The sequence below is a fragment of the Bubalus kerabau genome, chromosome 10 (assembly GCF_029407905.1).
Source record: "Bubalus kerabau isolate K-KA32 ecotype Philippines breed swamp buffalo chromosome 10, PCC_UOA_SB_1v2, whole genome shotgun sequence".
In the NCBI taxonomy this organism is placed as follows: domain Eukaryota; kingdom Metazoa; phylum Chordata; class Mammalia; order Artiodactyla; family Bovidae; genus Bubalus; species Bubalus kerabau.
In genome coordinates this window covers 29,217,295-29,238,284 of record NC_073633.1, presented here as the reverse complement: position 1 = coordinate 29,238,284, position 20,990 = coordinate 29,217,295, and the positions used below count along the sequence as shown (strand labels likewise).

General features: G+C 38.5%; 3 gene segments (V, D, J or C); all 3 read left to right on the top strand.

The window, feature by feature from the left end:
* Positions 1-2,261: 2,261 nt before the first annotated feature.
* On the top strand, positions 2,262-2,830 carry LOC129622012 (T cell receptor alpha variable 22-like). The segment is given in 2 exon segments: positions 2,262-2,313; positions 2,505-2,830. Coding segments are annotated over 2 exon segments (378 nt in total).
* Positions 2,831-8,814: 5,984 nt separating this feature from the next.
* Positions 8,815-9,534, top strand: LOC129620465 (T cell receptor delta variable 1-like). The segment is given in 2 exon segments: positions 8,815-8,863; positions 9,081-9,534. Coding segments are annotated over 2 exon segments (474 nt in total).
* Positions 9,535-19,592: 10,058 nt separating this feature from the next.
* On the top strand, positions 19,593-20,620 carry LOC129622011 (T cell receptor alpha variable 26-1-like). The segment is given in 2 exon segments: positions 19,593-19,632; positions 20,058-20,620. Coding segments are annotated over 2 exon segments (603 nt in total).
* Positions 20,621-20,990: the final 370 nt, after the last annotated feature.

Sequence of the window (20,990 nt, the reverse complement as noted above, 5' to 3'; positions counted from 1 at the left end):
TGAGGAATGTCAGAATCATAATTTTAGCATAACAGTAAAGTAAAGAGGTGTTAATAATTTGTTATGGCTCCTCCTCATGTCAATAAAATGTTGGTTTCAGTGTGCTAGTCCCAACATAAGAATTGGGAAACATACAAATAATTCTCCTTGTACCAAAGGCTTCTTTTATTTGGATCCAGGGTCAAGTCTGGACTCTGATGTGTTATAGTTGTTCCACTTATCAGAAACAAACTACTCTTTCTCTGAGAAAAATCTGAAATGTTATTGTTGCTAGTCTATAACATTCATATTTCCCATGAAATTTTTTGAAAGAAACAAAAATTAAGTGAATAATAATTCTTCACTTTCTAGGCAAGTCTGGAAACCCTGCTTTTATAAAGAGTTTTCATCATTTTTGATATTCCTTAAGCAGCACATGGGACTTCCCCTTTGGCTCAGCAGTAAAGAATCTGCCTGCTGCAGAAGCTGCAGGAGAGAGACAAGGGTTCGATCCCAGGTTTGGGAAGATCCCCTGGAGGAGGACACAGCAACCCACTCCAATATTTTTGCCTGGGGCATCCCATGGACACAAGAGCCTGACGGACTACAGACCCTAGAGTTGCAAAGAGTTGGACATGACTGAAGCAACTTAGCATGCAGGCATGCAAACAGCATGTGGGGCTTTCCCTGGTGGCTCAGTGGTAAAGAATCCGCCTGCCAATGCAGGGGACACAGATTCAACTCCTGGTTGGAGAACTAAGATCCCACATGCCTTGGAGCAACTAGGCTTACGTGTTGCTACAATTGAAGCATCCTTGAACTGTCCATCTGAATGTTAGTGCCTGTAGATCACTTCACTTTCACTGCAGTGAAAATATACAGGCCCTCATCTTCCATCCCTTTTACCCCCAAATCTACTGACAGAGAATTGATATTATTTACAGAGTCTGAGATAAGAGCACAAACTAAAATTATCTTCATATGGTTTCAAAAATACTTTTTCTCTAAAATAGCTTACTAAAATTAACAAGCAGACTACAAAACTAGTAATCAACAGTTTAAAAAATGTATTTACAATAGAAATTTTATTTAAAATAATTTATTTAAAAATTATAGATGCTTTAATAAAAATAAAACTATTACAATTCAATTTTCAATGTACAGCTAGTGGTTAAGATAACTAATATTGCTCTTTATGCAGCCCTAATCTAAAATAAATAGATATAACTTTTAAAGTAATCAGTACCATTTTTACAGAATCCATATATATGCATTAATATGCGATATTTGTTTTTCTGTTTCTGACTTACTTCACTTTGTTTAACAGGCTCGTTTCATCCACCTCACTAGAACTGTCTCAAATGTGTTTTTTTATGGCTGAGTAATATTCCATTGTATATAGGTACCACATGTATATAGGTACCGCATGTATATAGGTACCACAACTTCTTTATCCATTCATCTGTTGCTGGACCCTATTTGCAGGACAAACATAGAGATAGGGGTAGGAGAGAGTCGGATGAATTGAGAATAGCATTGAAACATATACATTACCATATGCAAAAGAGATAGCTAGTGGGAAGTTGCTGTATGATGCAGGGAGCTCAACATGTGCTCTGTGACAACCTAGAGGAATAGGGAGAAGGTTCAAAGGGAGGGGACGTAAGTATACTTCTGGCTGATTCACATCATTTTATGGCAGAAGCCAACACAACATTGCAAAGTAATTATCCTCCAATTAAAAATAAATTAATTAAATAAATTTAAAAATACCGTTTAATACAGCAAAGTATTCCAGCCAATAGGAGCAACTTCTGATACTGTGCTGATTCATGAGCACGCTTTAGAACCAGAAGTGAGAGCATAAGAGAAGCAAAAGCTGGATCCTAGCACTTCTGGGAAAAAGCATTTCATTATGGAAGAATCTACTGCATTCATGCCATGTGAGAGGAGGACGGGGCTATACAGTTAATTTTTGCTTTCTTTTCCCTAAAATTCACCCAAATTCCAAACCAGAGTCTGCCTTCTCCTAAATGTTCTCAGAAAGTATCCCTTAAGTCATAAAATCATGCTCTTTCTATTTCCTTCTCTCGTCTACCCCTGGCAGCACATGCTGAGTTGGCTGCGGTGGGAGGGCGGGGCGTCCTGTCAGTGTCACCTGAGCAGGATTTGTTGGGTGAGCTGATCGGCTGCAGGAGCAGGAACAACTTATGACACTCACTCCCTCAGGGTTTAGTTAAGTATCTTGCAGTGAATATGTCCCAACAAGAAGAGGAAGCATCATGAAGAGGCTAGCAGGCACTGTGCTGGGGCTTTTGTTTGCCCAGGTTTGCTGTGAGTTGGGGCTGACCCACAGGGGATCTGAAGGAATGAGGTGCTGCTCTATTGTTGGGGGAGGGAGAGGAGCTGACAAGTCCTGCAGACTTTTAATCCTTCTCATCATCTATGGGGATGGGGAGGGCACTTTCAGGGTTTAGTAGGAGTTACAGTGACCTCACCAGTGACTGTTTCTCTTTCCTCATCAGGTGTGCGAGGGGTGGATGTGGAGCAGAGTCCCCCAGCCCTCAGTCTCCAGGAAGGAGCCAGCTACACACTTCTGTGTAATTTTTCCACTTCCCAACAGAATGTGAATTGGTATCTTCAGAACTCTGGGGGCCACCTCATACAGCTGTTTTACATTCCTTCAGGGACAAAGCAGGATGGAAGATTAACGGCCACCACAGTCCCTAAAGAACGCCGCAGCTCACTGCACATTTCCTCTTCGCAGACCACAGACTCAGGCACTTACTTCTGTGCTGTGCAGCACAGTGCTCCCCAGGCACCTGCAGCCTGTACTCAAACCTGCAGCTGAGGCTCCAGCCACACTTCTCTGTGTAGATGAAACACGTACAAACAAACACACACACATCAGTGTGTGCATAACAAGTCTTAATATAGTTAATAAAACTGAAATTATACAGAATTTATTCTTTGACCAAGAAGGAAATGATATAGAAAATCAAGTGCAAAGAGATGTCTCTAGAAACTCCAAAATATTTGGATTATATGCACTAACTTTAAAATAACTCTAGGTTAAAGAAACAATTACAATGGTTATTAGAAAATATTTTGAAAGTAAATATTGTGAGAGCACTTATATAAATATGTATGAGATGGAGCTAAAATAATACATAAAAGGAAATTTATCTTTTTAAGTACTTATATTACTAAAGAAAGATGTTGAAACACTGTTAGGAAGACTCAGCAAAAAATGATAGAAAAGCAAAGTAAACCCAACATAAAATGAAAGATGCAATAATAAAATGTTCAATTGGTGAAATATAAATAAAACGATAGTGATAACCATGAAACACAAATTTAATTTTGTTAAAATGATTAATAAAATCGATATATTCCTAGGTATAATTATCAAGGGAAAAAAGAAAAAAGACAAGTTATTAATATAAGTAATAAAAAAGAGAACCATTCTACAAGCTCTATAATGTTATAAATGTAATGAAAGAATATCATTAACAAGTTTATGTCACTGAGTAAATGTGTAGAAGTAGATCCACACAGGAAAACTTATTTTTTGACAAATGCAAAGACAGTTCAATAGAGGTAACAACATAGTCTTATGAGCAAATGAGGTTGGGATGATTGTATATTCTTGGAAAATAATTGAAAATTGACCTAAATATTACATCTTATACAAAAAATGGTGTACAGTCTCAAAATGAACTATACATACAACTATAAAATGTAATATTAAATCTTTTAGGAAACATATAAGAGAATATCTTCATGATCTAGGGTAAGACAAAAAGATTTTTGACATGACACCAAAACACAATCCATACAACATAAATAACTTAGATTTCATCAAAATTAAAAATGTTTTCTCTGTGAAAGACACAGTTAAGAAAAGGAAAAAGATAAACCACAAAATGGCAGGAAATATTTTCAAAATACATTTTCATAAAAAATCTGTACTTAGAATACAATGAACTGTTCAAAACTCAGCATGAGGAAACAAACAATGCAGCTGAAACCTGGACAAAAGATTCAGACACTTTACCAAAGAGCTATGTGATAAGGAAATAAGTATATAGAGAGATGGTCAGTGTTGTTAGTAGTTCAGTTCAGTTCAGTTGCTCAGTCGTGTCCGACTCTTTGCGACCCCATGAATCGCAGTGCGCCAGGCTTCCCTGTCCTTCACCAACTCCTGGAGTTTACTTGAACTCATGTCCATCAAGTCAGTGATGCCATCCAGCCATCTCATCCTCTGTTGTCCCCTTTTCCTCCTGTCCCCAATCCCTCCCAGCATCAGAGTCTTTTCCAGTGAGTCAACTCTTTGCATGACGTAGCCAAAGTACTAGAGTTTGAGCTTCAGCATCAGTCCTTCCAATGAACACCCAGGACTGATCTCCTTTAGAATGGACTGGATGGATCTCCTTGCAGTCCAAGGAACTCTCAAGAGTCTTCTCCAACACCACAGTTCAAAAGCATCAATTCTTTGGTGCTCAGCTTTCTTCACAGTCCAACTCTCACGTCCATACATGACCACAGGAAAAACCATAGCCTTGACTAGATGGACCTTTGTTGGCAAAGTAATGTCTCTGCTTTTGAATATGCTATCTAGGTTGGTCATAACTTTCCTTCCAAGGAGTAAGCGTCTTTTAATTTCATGGCTGCAGTCACAATCTGCAGTGATTTTGGAGCCCCCCAAAATAAAGTCTGACACTGTTTCCACTGTTTCCCCATCTATTTCCCATGAAGTGATGGGACCGGATGCCATGATCTTCGTTTTCTGAATGTTGAGCTTTAAGCCAACTTTTTCATTCTCCTCTTTCATTTTCATCAAGAGGCTTTTTAGTTCCTCTTCACTTTCTGCCATAAGGGTGGTGTCATCTGCATATCTGAGGTTATTGATATTTCTCCCAGCAATCTTGATTCCAGCTTGTGCTTCTTCCAGCCCAGCCTTTCTCATGATGTACTCTGCATAGAAGTTAATTATACAGCCTTGACATACTCCTTTTCCTATTGGAACCAGTCTGTTGTTGCATGTCCATTTCTAACTGTTGCTTCCTGACCTGCATACAGGTTTCTCAAGAGGCAGGTCAGGTGGTCTGGTATTCCCATCTCTTTCAGAATTTTCCACAGTTTATTGTGATCCACACAGTCAAAGGCTTTGGCATAGTCAATAAAGCAGAACCACAAAGCAATACCACTTCACATCTATCATAAAGGCTAAAATTAAAAATACTTACAATGCCAAATTCTTGCAAAGATGCAGAGAAATTGGATCACTCATACATTGCTGGTGGGTGAATGGTCCAGTTATTCTGGAAAACAGTCCAAGACTTTTGCATAAGTTTAAATACTCACTTACCTTACAACTCAGCAAAGCACACTCCTGGGTATTTATGCTTGAAGAATGAAAAACATTCACACAAAAATCTGTACCTGAATATTCATGGCAGCTATATTTGTGGTCACCAAAAACTGGAAATCAGCTAAGTATCTTTCACTGGGTAAATGCAACTGTAATATATCTTTTGTACAATGACATCTTATTTACAGATTTTTCTCAACTTTCAATAGAGTTGTGTCTCAATAAACCATTTTCAGTTGAGAATATCATAGGTGGAAAATACATTTGATATACCTAGCCCAGCCTCCCTTGAAGGTGCTCAACATTTACATTAGCCTACAGATGGGAGAACTCATCTAACACAAAGTCTATTTTATACAAATGTGTTGAAAATCTCATGTAATTTATTGAGTACTGTACTGAAAGTGGTGCTTCCCAGGTGATGCTAGTGGTAAAGAACCTGCCTGCCAATGAAGGAACATAAAAGACACAGGTTCAATCCCTGGATGGGGAAGGTCCCCTGGAGGAGGACATGGCAGCCCACTCCAGTATTCTTGCCTAGAGAATCCCATGGACAGAGGAGTCCGCTGGGCTACAGTCCAGAGTGTCACAAAGAGTCAGACACAACAGCAGCGACTTAGCACACACACACTGAAAGTGAAAACCAGAATGGTTGTATGAGTACAGAATGAATGTAAGTGTGTCGGTTGTTTACACTCATGATTTCAGGGCTGGCCAGGAGCTCAGCTCACTGCTGCTGCCCAGAGTCATCCAGAATGGTCCAGTCATTCTGGAATATATGCCACATGTTGCTAGGATGGGAAAAGATCAAATTTAAAAATTCCAAGTATGGTTTCTACTGAATGTGTATTGCTTTCTTACCACTGGAAAGTAAAAAAAAAAAAAAACCGAAATCAATACCATAAGTTGGTGACAGTTTGTAGTGATTAAAAGAAACAGACTACTGATACATTTAGCAGCATAGATGGGCCTTCCTAGGTGAATCAGTGGTAAAGAATCTGCCTGAAATGCAGAAGACCTGGGTTTTATCCTTGGGTTGGGAAGATTCCCTGGAGAAGGAAATGGCAACTCAGTCTAGTATTTTTGCCTGGGAAATTCCATAGACAAAGGAGCCTGGCGGGCTACAATATATGGGGTCATAAAGGAGTCAGACAGGACTTAGTGACTAAACAAATATAGTCTAGATGGATCTCAGGATGCTATGGTGAATGAAAAAAAAGTCAGTCTCAGAGGCAACATGGTGTATGATTACACTAATTGGATTATTATGATTATATACCTAGTATGATTCTACTTATACAATATTCTCAAAAGGACAAAATACAGAAATGAAAAGGGGATCAGTAGTTACTGGGGTTATAAAGAATTGCAGGGACGGGGAAGGTATGCAAAGAGGGTTTCTTTAGAGAAACGGAACATTTCTGTGTCATGATTTTAGTGGTGGTACAAGAACCTATATATGTGATAAAACTTCATAGAGCTTCATATCAAAACCAAAGAGCACATATAAAAACTGATGGGTAATATTACAGTCTGTATTTTGATAAAAAATTTTATCAGTATCAGTTTCCTAATATATATGCAATTATTGTATTAATATATATCTATATTTTATAATATCATGCTGCTGCACAGGCTGCTGTGGTCATTCATGATCTCCTCTGCTTAGTTACAAATAATTTCAAGCCCAGGCATTCATTGCCTGCCAGCACTCAGAAGTGAAATGGGACAGAAGAGTAGATGTCTCAGATAAATACAACCTTTCCTTTCTGCTTCACTCATTCATGAGTTATCTTGATCTTAAATTATGTGAACTGGCACTGTTTTAGAACTTGTCTGTATTTTCTATTCTACTTGCCTCTTTGCTTTTGTTCTTTTATATTAATTCATCTATTACAGCAATGAAACCAAATGGAAGATTGACAGCTGCATTCCACATGGACATGAAACAGTGCAGAGAACTTCAGTCACCAGCTTCTGTGGGGTTGACAGGTACTAAGTGTTTGCAGTCTGTAGATATTAAGTTTCCTAGGAGTGCATTATAGCATTACATCAAGGAAAACTCCAGCATGTCTATCTTAACTTTATTTTACAAAGAAAAATAATAAAGAGTGACTAACAAGTGAGATGGAATACTCTGGACCAATGAGACAGGAAATGTGACATGATAATTCTAGGACACATGATCTAATAAGTACAATTCTACATTTAGAGGTAAGAGGATTGAATACCCTGATCCCCCTCAAAGTCTAATGCATAAGAAGCAATATCAGATTTCAAAAGAATATTTTATTCCTGTTATAATTTCATTTAAATGCAAACCACTGAATAAGCTCTGAAAATCAGATGGACTGATTTTTAAAAAATCATTTCATGTGGAAGTAATTTTATTTATTGAAAAATCTGAGTAGAGCCCTGGAACTCAGTAAAAAAAATAGAAATAAAAAAAAAGAGAGAGAGAGAGATACATTAATTATTTTGGATAAGATTGCTTTTTACCCAAAAGGCCTAAAATCTGTGAATATTTTAAAACAGTCACTAGATACTGGATGGAGACAAGTAAGTAAAGGTTAATGAATGACTAATCAGTAGATTACAAGAATGTTTCATAGGCTACACAAAATTATATCTTAAACAGGATGGAAAAATCATTTTACTGAATAATTACCAATGTATGTCAACTTGTTTAATCTTCAGTTTCCCTCAGTTCAAACCTTTAATATTAATTGCTTTCTTCATGCCCCTTTTCAGAATCTGCCAAACATAATGACCAGGGAAAAATAGGTAGACAAAGTAAAGATTTGTGATGAGCCAGACAGTAGTCATATACTTAAAGCTATGGTTTTTCCAGTAATCATGTATGGATGTGAGAATTGGACCATAAAGAAAGTTGAGTACCAAAGAATTGATGCTTTTGAACTGTAGCGTTGGAGAAAACTCTTGAGAGCCCCTTGGGCTGCAAGGAGATCAAACCAGTCCCTCCTAAAGGAAATCAGTCCGGAATATTCATTGAAAGAATTGATACTGAAGCTGAAACCCCAATACTTTGACCACCTGATGCGAAAAACTGACTCATTTGTAAAGACCTTGATGCTGGGATAGATTGAAGCAGGAGAAGAACAGGATAACAGAGGATGAGATGGTTGGATGGCATCACCGACTCAATGGACATGACTTTGAGTAAACTCTGGGAATTGGTGATGGACAGGGAAGCCTGGCCTGCTGCAGTCCATGGGGTCACAAAGAGTCGGACAGGACTGAGCGACTGAACTGAACTGAGACTTTTTCCATCTGTGCACAGACCATGTGGTTGATCTACATGACAAACCCCACTTCCTGTCTTGGGGGAGAGTCACAAGGAACCCAGGTACTTATGTATATGTGCTCTCAGGCACTTAAAGACACTGAAATCTCAGCTTGAGGTAGAATTAAACAGATTTGTGCAGGGGAATCCATGCCTCATGCCGCTCTCCAGCCTGCTCTGGGTGCTCCTGGCCGTCACCTTCTCTGGTAGGGATGCTTTCAAGCATGGGTGTGAGTGTTCAGGGTGAAAGGCCTGCACACAGGCGCACGGTGCTTCACCGGGACTTGGGGAGGAAAGGAGGACTGGAGAAAAGCAAGCATCTTAGGATTTCAGTTTAGTTTTTCTTTTTGGCGACCTAAATGAGTCTAATTCCTACACTATTTTATTCACTGCTTCATCTCTGTTTTCTGATTTTTTCCACAGGATCTGGTGTGGCCCAGAAAGTTACTCAAGACCAGCCAGACATAACCCGTCAAGTGGAGCAGTCAGTCACTCTGAACTGTCAGTATGAAGTCAGTTGGTACATGATCTTCTACTCCATTTTTTGGTACAAGCAGCTTCCCAGTGGACAGATGACTTACCTCATTCGTCAGTATTCAGACGATGGGAATGCAAGGGACGGCCGTTACTCTGTAAACTTCCAGAAAGCAGATAACTCCATCAGCCTCACCATTTCAGCCTTACAGCTGGAAGATACTGCAAAGTACTTCTGTGCTCTTCGTGAACTCACAGTGGTTGAAGTAATGGGAAAAGCTGAACAAAAACCCCAGAGCTTAATAAGAGAGAGCCTCCATGCTTCAGGACTCCAGCTGAGATGCACACCTGCAGATCCCAGCAAGAAATGGTAATCGTGTGGTTGCTTCATCTGTGGTCTGGATCATAGAATTTAATTCTAAGTAAAAGCTTCTTCCTTGTTATTTGGTGTCCAGAGTAATTTTCTACTGTTAACATTCTCTTGTTGAATTTTTGACTTTAAATCAATCATACAGAACATGTGTAAAGTTGTCTAAACTTGCTCCATAAATAATTAAAAGTGACGGTTTCACTAAAATACACTCGCATCACAAATCTGGGTATAGTTACTTGGAATCATCATAAAAATAATTTCCTTAGTCCTTTATTCTTAGTATTGTGTCACTGAAGGTACAATCAAAGAAGCAGAACCACCAGTGGTGTGGAATAAGAAATTAGTTATAAAGATTAGGGCTCAGGTAATTGCTAGATCTGGTGGAAGAGTGTATACAAATCTGTTATCTTGGTATCTGATGTTGAGACTGAACTCATTGTTTGTCAGCTAGACTAATATTTGAAGAAGAAAGTTGGATATAGACCAGAGCATGGACAAACTAAGACTCATAAGGACAAACTAGAGCCATGAGGTAAATGGAAACCACAAAGACACACTAAAATTTGCCTGTTTCACCTCCTTCAGTCTCAACAGTAGCGGGTGACCTTAGGAGAAGTGGGTGTCATTTGGCGTCATGCTACCTGCATACTCGGCCCAAAGCAGAGAAGACAAGGAGGAGGTTTGGTGGGAAGTGAAGGAGTTGTGAGTCAACAATAAGTTGAGCTATCAGATCAGCAGCAGCAATATGATTGAATAACCATAGTCTCTGGAGCCCTGTACCAACCTCCGAAACATAAAACCTATGGCTACTTCATCACAATCACCTTGCAAATGTTACACAAATTTCTTTTGTGGCCAATCCTAACCAAGAACAATGTGGGAAACACTTTCTATTTCCAGTTAGTTTAGATAGTACAAAGCTGCTACAGTACCCTGTTTGTTAACCTGGCATCCATCTGTACTCTCTTAACAACTTTTGAATAAAGAAAGTAAATCTATGCTTCTTGCTAATGTTGTTGTTGCTGTTCAGTCACTAAGTCATGTCTGACTTTTTGTGACCCCATGGACTGCAGCATGCCAAGCTCCTCTATCCTCCACCATCTTCCAGAGTTTGCTCAAATTCACGTCCCTTGATTTGGTAATGCTATCTAACAATCTCATCCTCTGCTGCCCCCTTCTCCTTTTGTGTTCAATCTTTCCAAGCACCAGGGTCTTTCCCAATGAGTGGCTCTTCTCATCAAGTGGCCAAATTACTGGAGTTTCAGCTTCAGCATCAGTTCTTCAAATGAATATTCAGGATTGATTTCCTTTAGGATTGATTGGCTTGATCTCCTTGCAGTCCAAGGGACTCTCAAGAGTCTTTTCCAACACCACAGTTCTTGCTAATATAATGCAGTAATTCCTCATTCAACCCAAAAGATTCTAACCTCATCCTGCGAAGATTATAGCTAGTTCATTTATCCATTTGGGAGTGAAGTTATTTTCTTTTCTAGCTAAGCCACATTCTCCCATTGAATCCTTTATCTTCACTGCTGCTTCTGCTGCTAAGTCGCTTCAGTCGTGTCCGACTCTGTGCGACCCCAGAGACGGCAGCCCACCAGGCTCCCCCGTCCCTGGGATTCTCCAGGCAAGAACACTGGAGTGGGTTGCCATTTTCCTTCTCCAATACATGAAAGTGAAAGTGAAGTCGCTCAGTCATGTCCGACTCTTAGCGACCCCATGGACTGCAGCCTACCAGGCTTCTCCATCCATGGGATTTTCCAGGCACTACTAAGCTATGATAAGATATAAGATCGACTTATATTAGCATATCTTACGTTACTACATGCAGGCAAACGGGAGAGGGGAATTAAAATTGGTTAATGTGATACATAAATATATTTATATCAAAATGAAAAACAAATTCACTTAAGTATTATTGTTCTCATTCCTGAAAATGACCACATGATTATAGCTGGTATTTATAACTACCTCTTCTATTACCCATCCCATAACCTCTTTGTTCATAGCAAGCATTTCCACTCACTGCCATACTTGACTTCCTACAAAACAATCTCCTTATTCAGGAGCAATGCTATGAGGAAAGCCATAAATTTGAATAAGGAATTCTGCAAGTCCACCACTCTGGTTTTGGCAGAAGATTGCGACTTTCACTGCAATGATTGAAGGCAAATTCAAAAATCTATCTAAGTGGAAACAATCTTGCCAATATCCATGGACACTTTCCATATTGTATTCTGGGAAACATCATTAAGAATGATACCTAACTTCACATCAGAAGCAATAGAAGCCACCAAGGTAAAATATTTTTTATTTTTTAATTTTCTTTTAAATTTAATTTAAGTTTATTTTTTTAACTTTACAATATTGTATTGGTTTTACCATATATAAAAATGAATCCGCCACAGGTATACACGTGTTCCCCATCCTGAGCCCTCCTCCCGCCTCCCTCCCCATACCGTCCCTCTGGGTTGTTCCAGTACACCAGCCCCAAGCATCCAGTATCATGCATCGGACCTGGACTGACGACTTTTTTCATATATGATATTATACATGTTTCAATGCCATTCTCCCAAATCATCCCACCCTCTCCCTCTCCCACAGAGTCCAAAAGACTGTTCTATACATCAGTGTCTCTTTTGCTGTCTCGTATACAGGCTTATTGTTACCATTTTTCTAAATTCCATATATATGCATTAGTATACTGTATTGGTGTTTTTCTTTCTGGCTTACTTCACTCTGTATAATAGGCTCCAGATTCATCCACCTCATTAGAACTGACTCAAATGCATTCTTTTTAATGGCTGAGTAATACTCCATTGTGTATATGTACCACAGGTTTCTTATCCATTCATCTGCTGATGGACATCTAGGTTGCTTCCATGTCCTGGCTATTATAAACAGTGCTGCGATGAACATTGGGGTACATGTGTCTCTTTCCCTTCTGGTTTCCTCAGTGTGTATGCCCAGCAGTGGGATTGCTGGATCATAAGGCAGGTCTATTTCCAGTTTTTTAAGGAATCTCCACACTGTTCTCCATAGTGGCTGTACTAGTTTGCATTCCTACCAACAGTGTAAGAGGGTTCCCTTTTCTCCACACCCTCTCCAGCATTTATTGCTTGTAGACTTTTGGATCGCAGCCATTCTGACTGGTGTGAAATGGTACCTCATAGTGGTTTTGATTTGCATTTCTCTGATAATGAGTGATGTTGAGCATCTTTTCATGTGTTTGTTAGCCATCTGTATGTCTTCTTTGGAGAAATGTCTATTTAGTTCTTTGGCCCATTTTTTGATCAGGTCATTTATTTTTCTGGAGTTGAGCTGTAGGAGTTGCTTGTATATTCTCGAGATTAGTTGTTTGTCAGTTGCTTCATTTGCTATTATTTTCTCCCATTCTGAAGGCTGTCTTTTCACCTTGCTTATAGTTTCCTTTGTTGTGCAGAAGCTTTTAAGGTTAATTAGGTCCCATTTGTTTATTTTTGCTTTTATTTCCAATATTCTGGGAGGTGGGTCATAGAGGATCCTGCTGTGATGTATGTCGGAGAGCATTTTGCCTATGTTCTCCTCTAGGAGTTTAATAGTTTCTGGTCTTACATTTAGATCTTTAATCCATTTTGAGTTTATTTTTGTGTATTGTGTTAGAAAGTGTTCTAGTTTCATTCTTTTACAAGTGGTTGACCAGTTTTCCCAGCACCACTTGTTAAAGAGATTGTCTTTAATCCATTTTATATTCCTGCCTCCTTTGTCAAAGATAAGGTGTCCATATGTGCATGGATTTATCTCTGGGCTTTCTATTTTGTTCCATTGATCTATATTTCTGTCTTTGTGCCAGTACCATACTGTCTTGATGACTGTGGCTTTGTAGTAGAGCCTGAAGTCAGGCAGCTTGATTCCTCCAGTTCCATTCTTCTTTCTCAAGATTGCTTTGGCTATTCGAGGTTTTCTGTATTTCCATACAAACTGTGAAACTATTTGTTCTAGCTCTGTGAAGAATACCATTGATAGCTTGATAGGGATTGCTCATTTTCACTATATTGATTCTTCCAATCCATGAACATGGTATATGTCTCCATCTATTAGTGTCCTCTTTGATTTCTTTCACCAGTGTTTTATAGTTTTCTATATATAGGTCTTTAGTTTCTTTAGGTAGATATATTCCTAAGTATTTTATTCTTTTCGTTGCAATGGTGAATGGAATTTTTCCTTAATTTCTCTTTCTATTTTCTCATTATTAGTGTATAGGAATGCAAGGGATTTCTCTGTGTTGATTTTATATCCTGCAACTTTACTATATTCATTGATTAGTTCTAGCAATTTTCTGATGGAGTCTTTAGGGTTTTCTATATAGAGGATCATGTCATCTGCAAACAGTGAGAGCTTTACTTCTTCTTTTCCAATTTGGACTGCTTTTTTTCTTTTTCTGCTCTGATTGCTGTGGCCAAAATTTCCAAAACTATGTTGAATAGTAATGGTGAAAGTGAGCACCCTTGTCTTGTTCCTGACTTTAGAGGAAATGCTTTCAATTTTTCACCATTGAGGATAATGTTTGCTGCGGGTTTGTCATATATAGCTTTTATTATGTTGAGGTACGTTCCTTCTATTCCTGCTTTCTGGAGAGTTATCATAAATGGATGTTGAGTTTGTCAAAGGCTTTCTCTGTATCTATTGAGATAATCATATGGTTTTTATTTTTCAATTTGTAAATCTGGTGTATTACATTGATTGATTCATGGATATTGAAGAATCCTTGCATCCCTGGGATAAAGCCCACTTGGTCATGGTGTATGATTTTTTTAATATGTTGTTGGATTCTTTTTTTTTTTTTTAATTTTATTTTATTTTTAAACTTTACATAACTGTATTAGTTTTGCCAAATATCAAAATGAATCCGCCACAGGTATACATGTATTCCCCACCCTGAACCCTCCTCCCTCCTCCCTCCCCATTCCATCCCTCTGGGTCGTCCCAGTGCACCAGCCCCAAGCATCCAGTATCGTGCATCGAACCTGGACTGGCAACTCGTTTCATACATGATATTTTACATGTTTCAATGCCATTCTCCCAAATCTTCCCACCCTCTCCCTCTCCCACAGAGTCCATAAGACTGTTCTATACATCAGTGTCTCTTTTGCTGTCTCGTACACAGGGTTATTGTTACCATCTTTCTAAATTCCATATATATGCATTAGTATACTGTATTGGTGTTTTTCTTTCTGTTGTTGGATTCTGATTGCTAGAATTTTGTTAAGGATTTTTGCATCTATGTTCATCAGTGATATTGGCCTGTAGTTTTCTTTTTTTGTGGCATCTTTGTCAGGTTTTGGTACTAGGGTGATGGTGGCTTCATAGAATGAGTTTGGAAGTTTACCTTCCTCTGCAATTTTCTGGAAGAGTTTGAGTAGGATAGGTGTTAGCTCTTCTCTAAATTTTTGGTAGAATTCAGCTGTGAAGCCGTCTGGACCTGGGCTTTTGTTTGCTGGAAGATTTCTGATTACAGTTTCAATTTCCGTGCTTGTGATGAGTCTGTTAAGATTTTCTATTTCTTCTTGGTCGAGTTTTGGAAAGTTGTACTTTTCTAAGAATTTGTCCATTTCTTCCACATTGTCCATTTTATTGGCATATAATTGCTGATAGTAGTCTCTTATGAGCCTTTGTATTTCTGTGTTGTCTGTTGTGATCTCTCCATTTTCATTTCTAATTTTATGGATTTGATTTTTCTCCCTTTTGTTTCTTGATGAGTCTGGCTAATGGTTTGTCAATTTTATTTATCCTCTCAAAGAACCAGCTTTTGGATTTGTTGATTTTTGCTATGGTCTCTTTTGTTTCTTTTGCATTTATTTCTGCCCTAATTTTTAAGATTTCTTTCCTTCTACTAACCCTGGGGTTCTTCATTTCTTCCTCTTCTAGTTGCTTTAGGTGTAGAGTTAGGTTATTTATTTGAGTTTTTTCTTGTTTCTTGAGGTATGCCTGTATTGCTATGAACTTTCCCCTTAGCACTGCTTTTACAGTGTCCCACAGGTTTTGGGTTGTTGTGTTTTCATTTTCATTAGTTTCTATGCAAATTTTGATTTCTTTTTTGATTTCTTCTGTGATTTGTTGGTTATTCAGCAGCATGTTGTTCAGCCTCCATATGTTGGAATTTTTAATAGTTTTTCTCCTGTAATTGAGATCTAATCTTACTGCATTGTGGTCAGAAAAGATGCTTGGAATGATTTCATTTTTTTTTTGAATTTACCAAAGCTAGATTTATGGCCCAGGATGTGATCTGTCCTGGAGAAGGTTCAGTGTGCACTTGAGAAAAAGGTGAAATTCATTGTTTTGGGATGAAATGTCCTATATATATTCATTAAGTCTAACTTGTCTATTGTATCATTTAAAGTTTGTGTTTCCTTGTAAATTTTCTGTTTAGTTGATCTATCCATAGGTGTGAGTGGGGTATTAAAGTCTCCCACTATTATTGTGTTATTGTTAATTTTTCCTTTCATACTTGTTAGCATTTGTCTTACATATTGTGGTGCTCCTATGTTGGGTGCATATATATTTATAATTGTTATATCTTCTTCTGGATTGATCCTTTGATCATTATGTAGTGACCTTCTTTGTCTCTTTTCACAGCTTTTGTTTTAAAGTCTATTTTATCTGATATGAGTATTGCTACTCCTGCTTTCTTTTGGTCTCTATTTGCATGGAATATCTTTTTCCAGCCCTTCACTTTCAGTCTGTATGTGTCTCCCATTTTGAGGTGAGTCCCTTGTAGACAACATATGTAGGGGTCTTGTTTTTGTATCCATTCAGCCAGTCTTTGTCTTTTGGTTGGGAAAGGTTTAACAAGGACCTAGAAGAAACATAAAAGAGTCAATATATAATGAATAATGCAATAAATGATATCAAAAATACTCTGGAGGCAACAAATAGTAGAATAACAGAGGCAGAAGATAGGATTAGTGAATTAGAAGATAGAATGGTAGAAATAAATGAATCAGAGAGGATAAAAGAAAAGCTAATTAAAATAAATGAGGACAATCTCAGAGACCTCCAGGACAATATTAAATGCTACAACATTCGAATCATAGGAGTCCCAGAAGAAGAAGACAAAAAGAAAGACCATGAGAAAATACTTGAGGAGATAATAGTTGAAAACTTCCCTAAAATGGGGAAGGGAATAATCACTCAAGTCCAAGAAACCCAGAGAGTCCCAAACAGGATAAACCCAAGGCAAAACACCCCAAGACACATATTAATCAAATTAACAAAGATCAAACACAAAGAACAAATATTAAAAGCAGAAAGGGAAAAACAACAAATAACACACAAGGGAATTCCCAAAGGGATAACAGCTGATCTTTCAATAGAAACTCTTCAAGCCAGGAGGGAATGGCAAGACATACTTAAAGTGATGAAAGAAAATAGCCTACAGCCCAGATTATTCTACCCAGCAAGGATCTCATTCAAATATGAAGGAGAAATCAAAAGCTTTACAGACAAGCAAAAGCTGAGAGAATTCAGCACCACCAAACCAGCTCTCCAACAAATACTAAAGGATATTCTCTAGACAGGAAACACAAAAACGGTGTATAAATTTGAACCCCAAACAATAAAGTAAATGGCAATGGGATCATACTTATCAATAATTACCTTAAAATATTTTTTAAATGCTTAAAGAGAAAAAAACAAAACTTTCAAGGTAGTATCTTATGAATATGAAAATGTATTTTTAAATTCTGTTTGTTATAAATCACTACTAAGAGTTTTGAAAGTCAGTGCACAGACTGATAAACTATATTTGCAATATGTATTTCTGAAAAAGGACTCAGATGAAGATTATGTTAAACAGAATATGTTAAAAGTTCCTCAAATCAATAAGAAAACAGATAATGAGAATGACAAAATCTTGGAAAGCCAACTGAGAAATGTGATATCCAATAGGTAATAAATATATAAAAACTTTAATGAAAATAAAACCTTATCTGAGGATTCCATCTGGGTCCTTTCAGTTTTCTGAGTGTGTCAATGTGGCTAGGAGAATATGACCCCAGGGAATAGGGAAAAATAATGACTGTCTCCAGAAAAATAATTGATTAAGTGAATTTCCTAGAAGCTTCCATCATTGAACCGATGCGGAGTAAAGAACAAACAGTAATAGGTCACAGACCTGGACATTGAAGGAGAGGTAGGTTTTACTAGAATAAAGAAAGTTGGTATTTATTGAGCTTTCTCTTTGTCAGGCACTGGTTTCCATTTCAGATTCATTATCTAATTTAAATATAAAAATCCTGAGAGGTAGGTTTCATTATTCCCATTTTTTTAATCTATGTGAAATGAGCCAAAACTCTCCTAACTGTGAAAATCATCTCCAGCTTTTATTGCCAGCCAGAGTGTATCATTTTAGGGGGCTCCTTTGGAGCAAGATTTGGACTATGGAAAAGCACTTGACCCCAGAGCTCATCTACTCATTCAGAAAACAGATAACTCTTGAGTGCTTTATATGTAGCAACTTCTCTTTATAAACATTGAATAACCTTAAAATATGGGAAGGTTAAAGACAAAAGGAAAACTACAAAGAAGCTGACAACTGAGGTTCATAATGGGGGTATGACAAAACAAAGAAGCCAAAAATAATTAAAATCTTTTGTGGCTCGGTATAGAACTAAGAAAACACAGCTGAGTACAGAGGTGGTACAACTACGATGTGTGTGTGTTCTCAGTCGTGTCCAGCTCTTGGGACACCATGGACTGTAGCCCACAGGCTCCTCTGTCCATGGATTTACCCAGGCAAGAACACTGGAGTGGGCAGCCATTTCCTTTACCAGAGGATATTCCTCATCCAGGGATTGAACCCCCATTGCCTACATTACAGACGGATTCTTTACCAGCTGAGCCACCAGGGATATTTACCTTTCAAGATGAGGAACTTTTCAAAAGGTTGACTTCTGGTGGGAGTTTAGCTCTGCAGTTTGTTTATTCAGTCACAAGAGGGGGCTGCTTTATTTGGAAACAGTGGTCCTTTCTGGCTATAAAAGAAAGGAAACATGTTTTCCATCGATGTTCCACAGAAAAGTGAAGAAAAATGACAGATTTTCATTGTCTTTTGATAAACTGATTTTATAATCCTTTGTTGAGTGCATGGGGTGAAGGATTCAGGGAATCATAGCCTTATAGCCTAAACCTTTTCCATGTACCTCCCTAAACCCTGCTTTCCCATTTTCCACCCCTGGTTAACTCTTCCTTCCCTATTCCTTACACTCTTTTCTCTTCACTCCTCTTTTTCTGCCAGGATCACCCACCTTCACCCTTCACCACCCCAGATAGTTTGCTTTCCCTTCTGTCTTTTCTCTCAGTGTCTGCATCTTTGGTGCAGAGCACCTACAAACTTGGGCACAGAGGGCATAAGGATTAAGGACCATTGTTCAAGGAGGATGAGGAGAATACCATCCTTGTCATCAGTTACTATATCAAGAACCGATGCATTGAGAAATGTCTGCCTAGATGGAGACAGATGCATGATTCCAAGGACCTTTTCAGGATGCTGAGCTTCAAAGTCTGAGCTCAAGACGTTTAGCTTTTTGTGTCAATGTTACTAATATGTCCTGTCACTCAGAAAAACCAAGCCTACTTTGAAATCTCACGTACATTTGCTAGAACGTGGATGGGAATTTTCATCTCTTTACAATATAGAGCTCAGTAAAGTTTTCTGAGATTAAACAATGTTTTCCACATGCTTCACAGAGCATCAGAAAATTTCTTTGAAGAAGAAATGATAGAACACAGGTTCTGGATAGACACATTATTGTGATTGATGTTCCTTTTCCAGAGCCAGACTTTAAACTTCACGAGAATATTAGTCAGTACCCTGTGAGTTGGGGATGTCTCGCCTTCTTTGTGGGATGTGACTAAAACAGGGCAGGAAGACCTAGACAAGGAACTGCTTGATCATTGGCTGAGCGATCCTGGCAACAACACACTGCAACAGATACCTGCACTGGTTGTAAGTCTCTAACAGCAACAGTTGTTTCTGTTCTCTGGAAACAAGCCTAGGAGCAGACACAAGTGTGAGCTCTGAGCCCACAATCCTGGTTTGTCCTTGAAGTATGAGGCTGGTGATTGGAATAACTGTTTTTCTGACCTTGGGTAAGTGTTCTATGTCTACAAAGGTTGACTTTGAGGCCAAGGGACCATAAAGCGTCACTTGCTCTCTACTCTTCTTCCTGTGTTTTATTCAGCATTATTGCAATGGAATTGAGAACAGATCTATGCATTTGCTAGTGAGCGCAAATTTCAACATGACATGTTATTCCATAGCCATGATCCGGAAGAGACCTTAGCAGTAAGTAGGTTGGAAGAAATCTCTGGGGTTATTGAGCCAAGGACCCTGGGATAAAGCTTGTAGAGTTCTTAGATTCTTGCCATGTGTCTTTGGTCCTTATATAATAGGCATCAATAATATTTCTCAGGACATAGATAAAAACACTGGAGTAGGGGGTAGTTGTGCCCTTGATCCACAGAATTACACTGATTTGTTGTCAGGGGATAATTTTATATTCTTGACCCTTTAGGGACTGTGATTAATGCTAAGACCACCCAGCCCAGCTCCATGGATTGTGCCGAAGGAGAGGATGTAAACCTGCCTTGTAACCACTCTACCATTGGTGGAAATGACTATATCCATTGGTATCGGCAAAATCCCAATCAGAGTCCACAGTATGTCATTCATGGCTTAAGAGGCACAGTGAACAGCAGCATGGCCTCTCTGACCATAGCTTCAGACAGAAAGTCCAGCACCTTGGTCCTGCCCCAGCTCACCCTGAGAGACGCTGCTGTGTACTACTGCGTCCTGAGAGAGGCACACTGGGACAGACGGGGCTGCACCTGTGCAGTATCTCTGGTGGGAAGATGGGGGGGCAGAGTTGGGGGAGCCGTCACGAGAGCAAATCTAGAATCATTTGGAAGGAGAATCAGAAGAGCAGTAAGACATGAGGGAAATGAAGGGAAGAGAAATGGAAGAAGATGGATAAGGAAAAGAAGAGAAAGAGGACAAGGAAGAAGTGCTTCATTGGTTGATGTGGCTATGAATGATAAGGAAACTAAGAATCATAATTTTAACACAGGAATAAAGTGAAGAGGTATTAATAGTTTGTCATGGCTCCTCCTCGTGTCAATAAAATGGTGGTTTCAGTGTGTTAAAGATGAAAATATAAGGAAAATACAAATAATTCTTCTGTTCCAAAGGCTTCTTTCATTTGGACCCAGGACAAATCCATACTCAGAAACGCATATTATTACAGTTGTTTCACTTGCATATTGATCTTACTCAGAGGAAAATCTGAAATGTTATTTTGTTATTACTCTAGAACACATGTTTGTGATAAAACATTTTTAAGGAAACAAAAACTAAGTTAATATTTATTTTTAATCTGTCTAGAAGTTCTGCCTCTATAAAGAGTTTTCACCATTTTCTATATTCTCTAAGCAGCACATAGATCCATCTC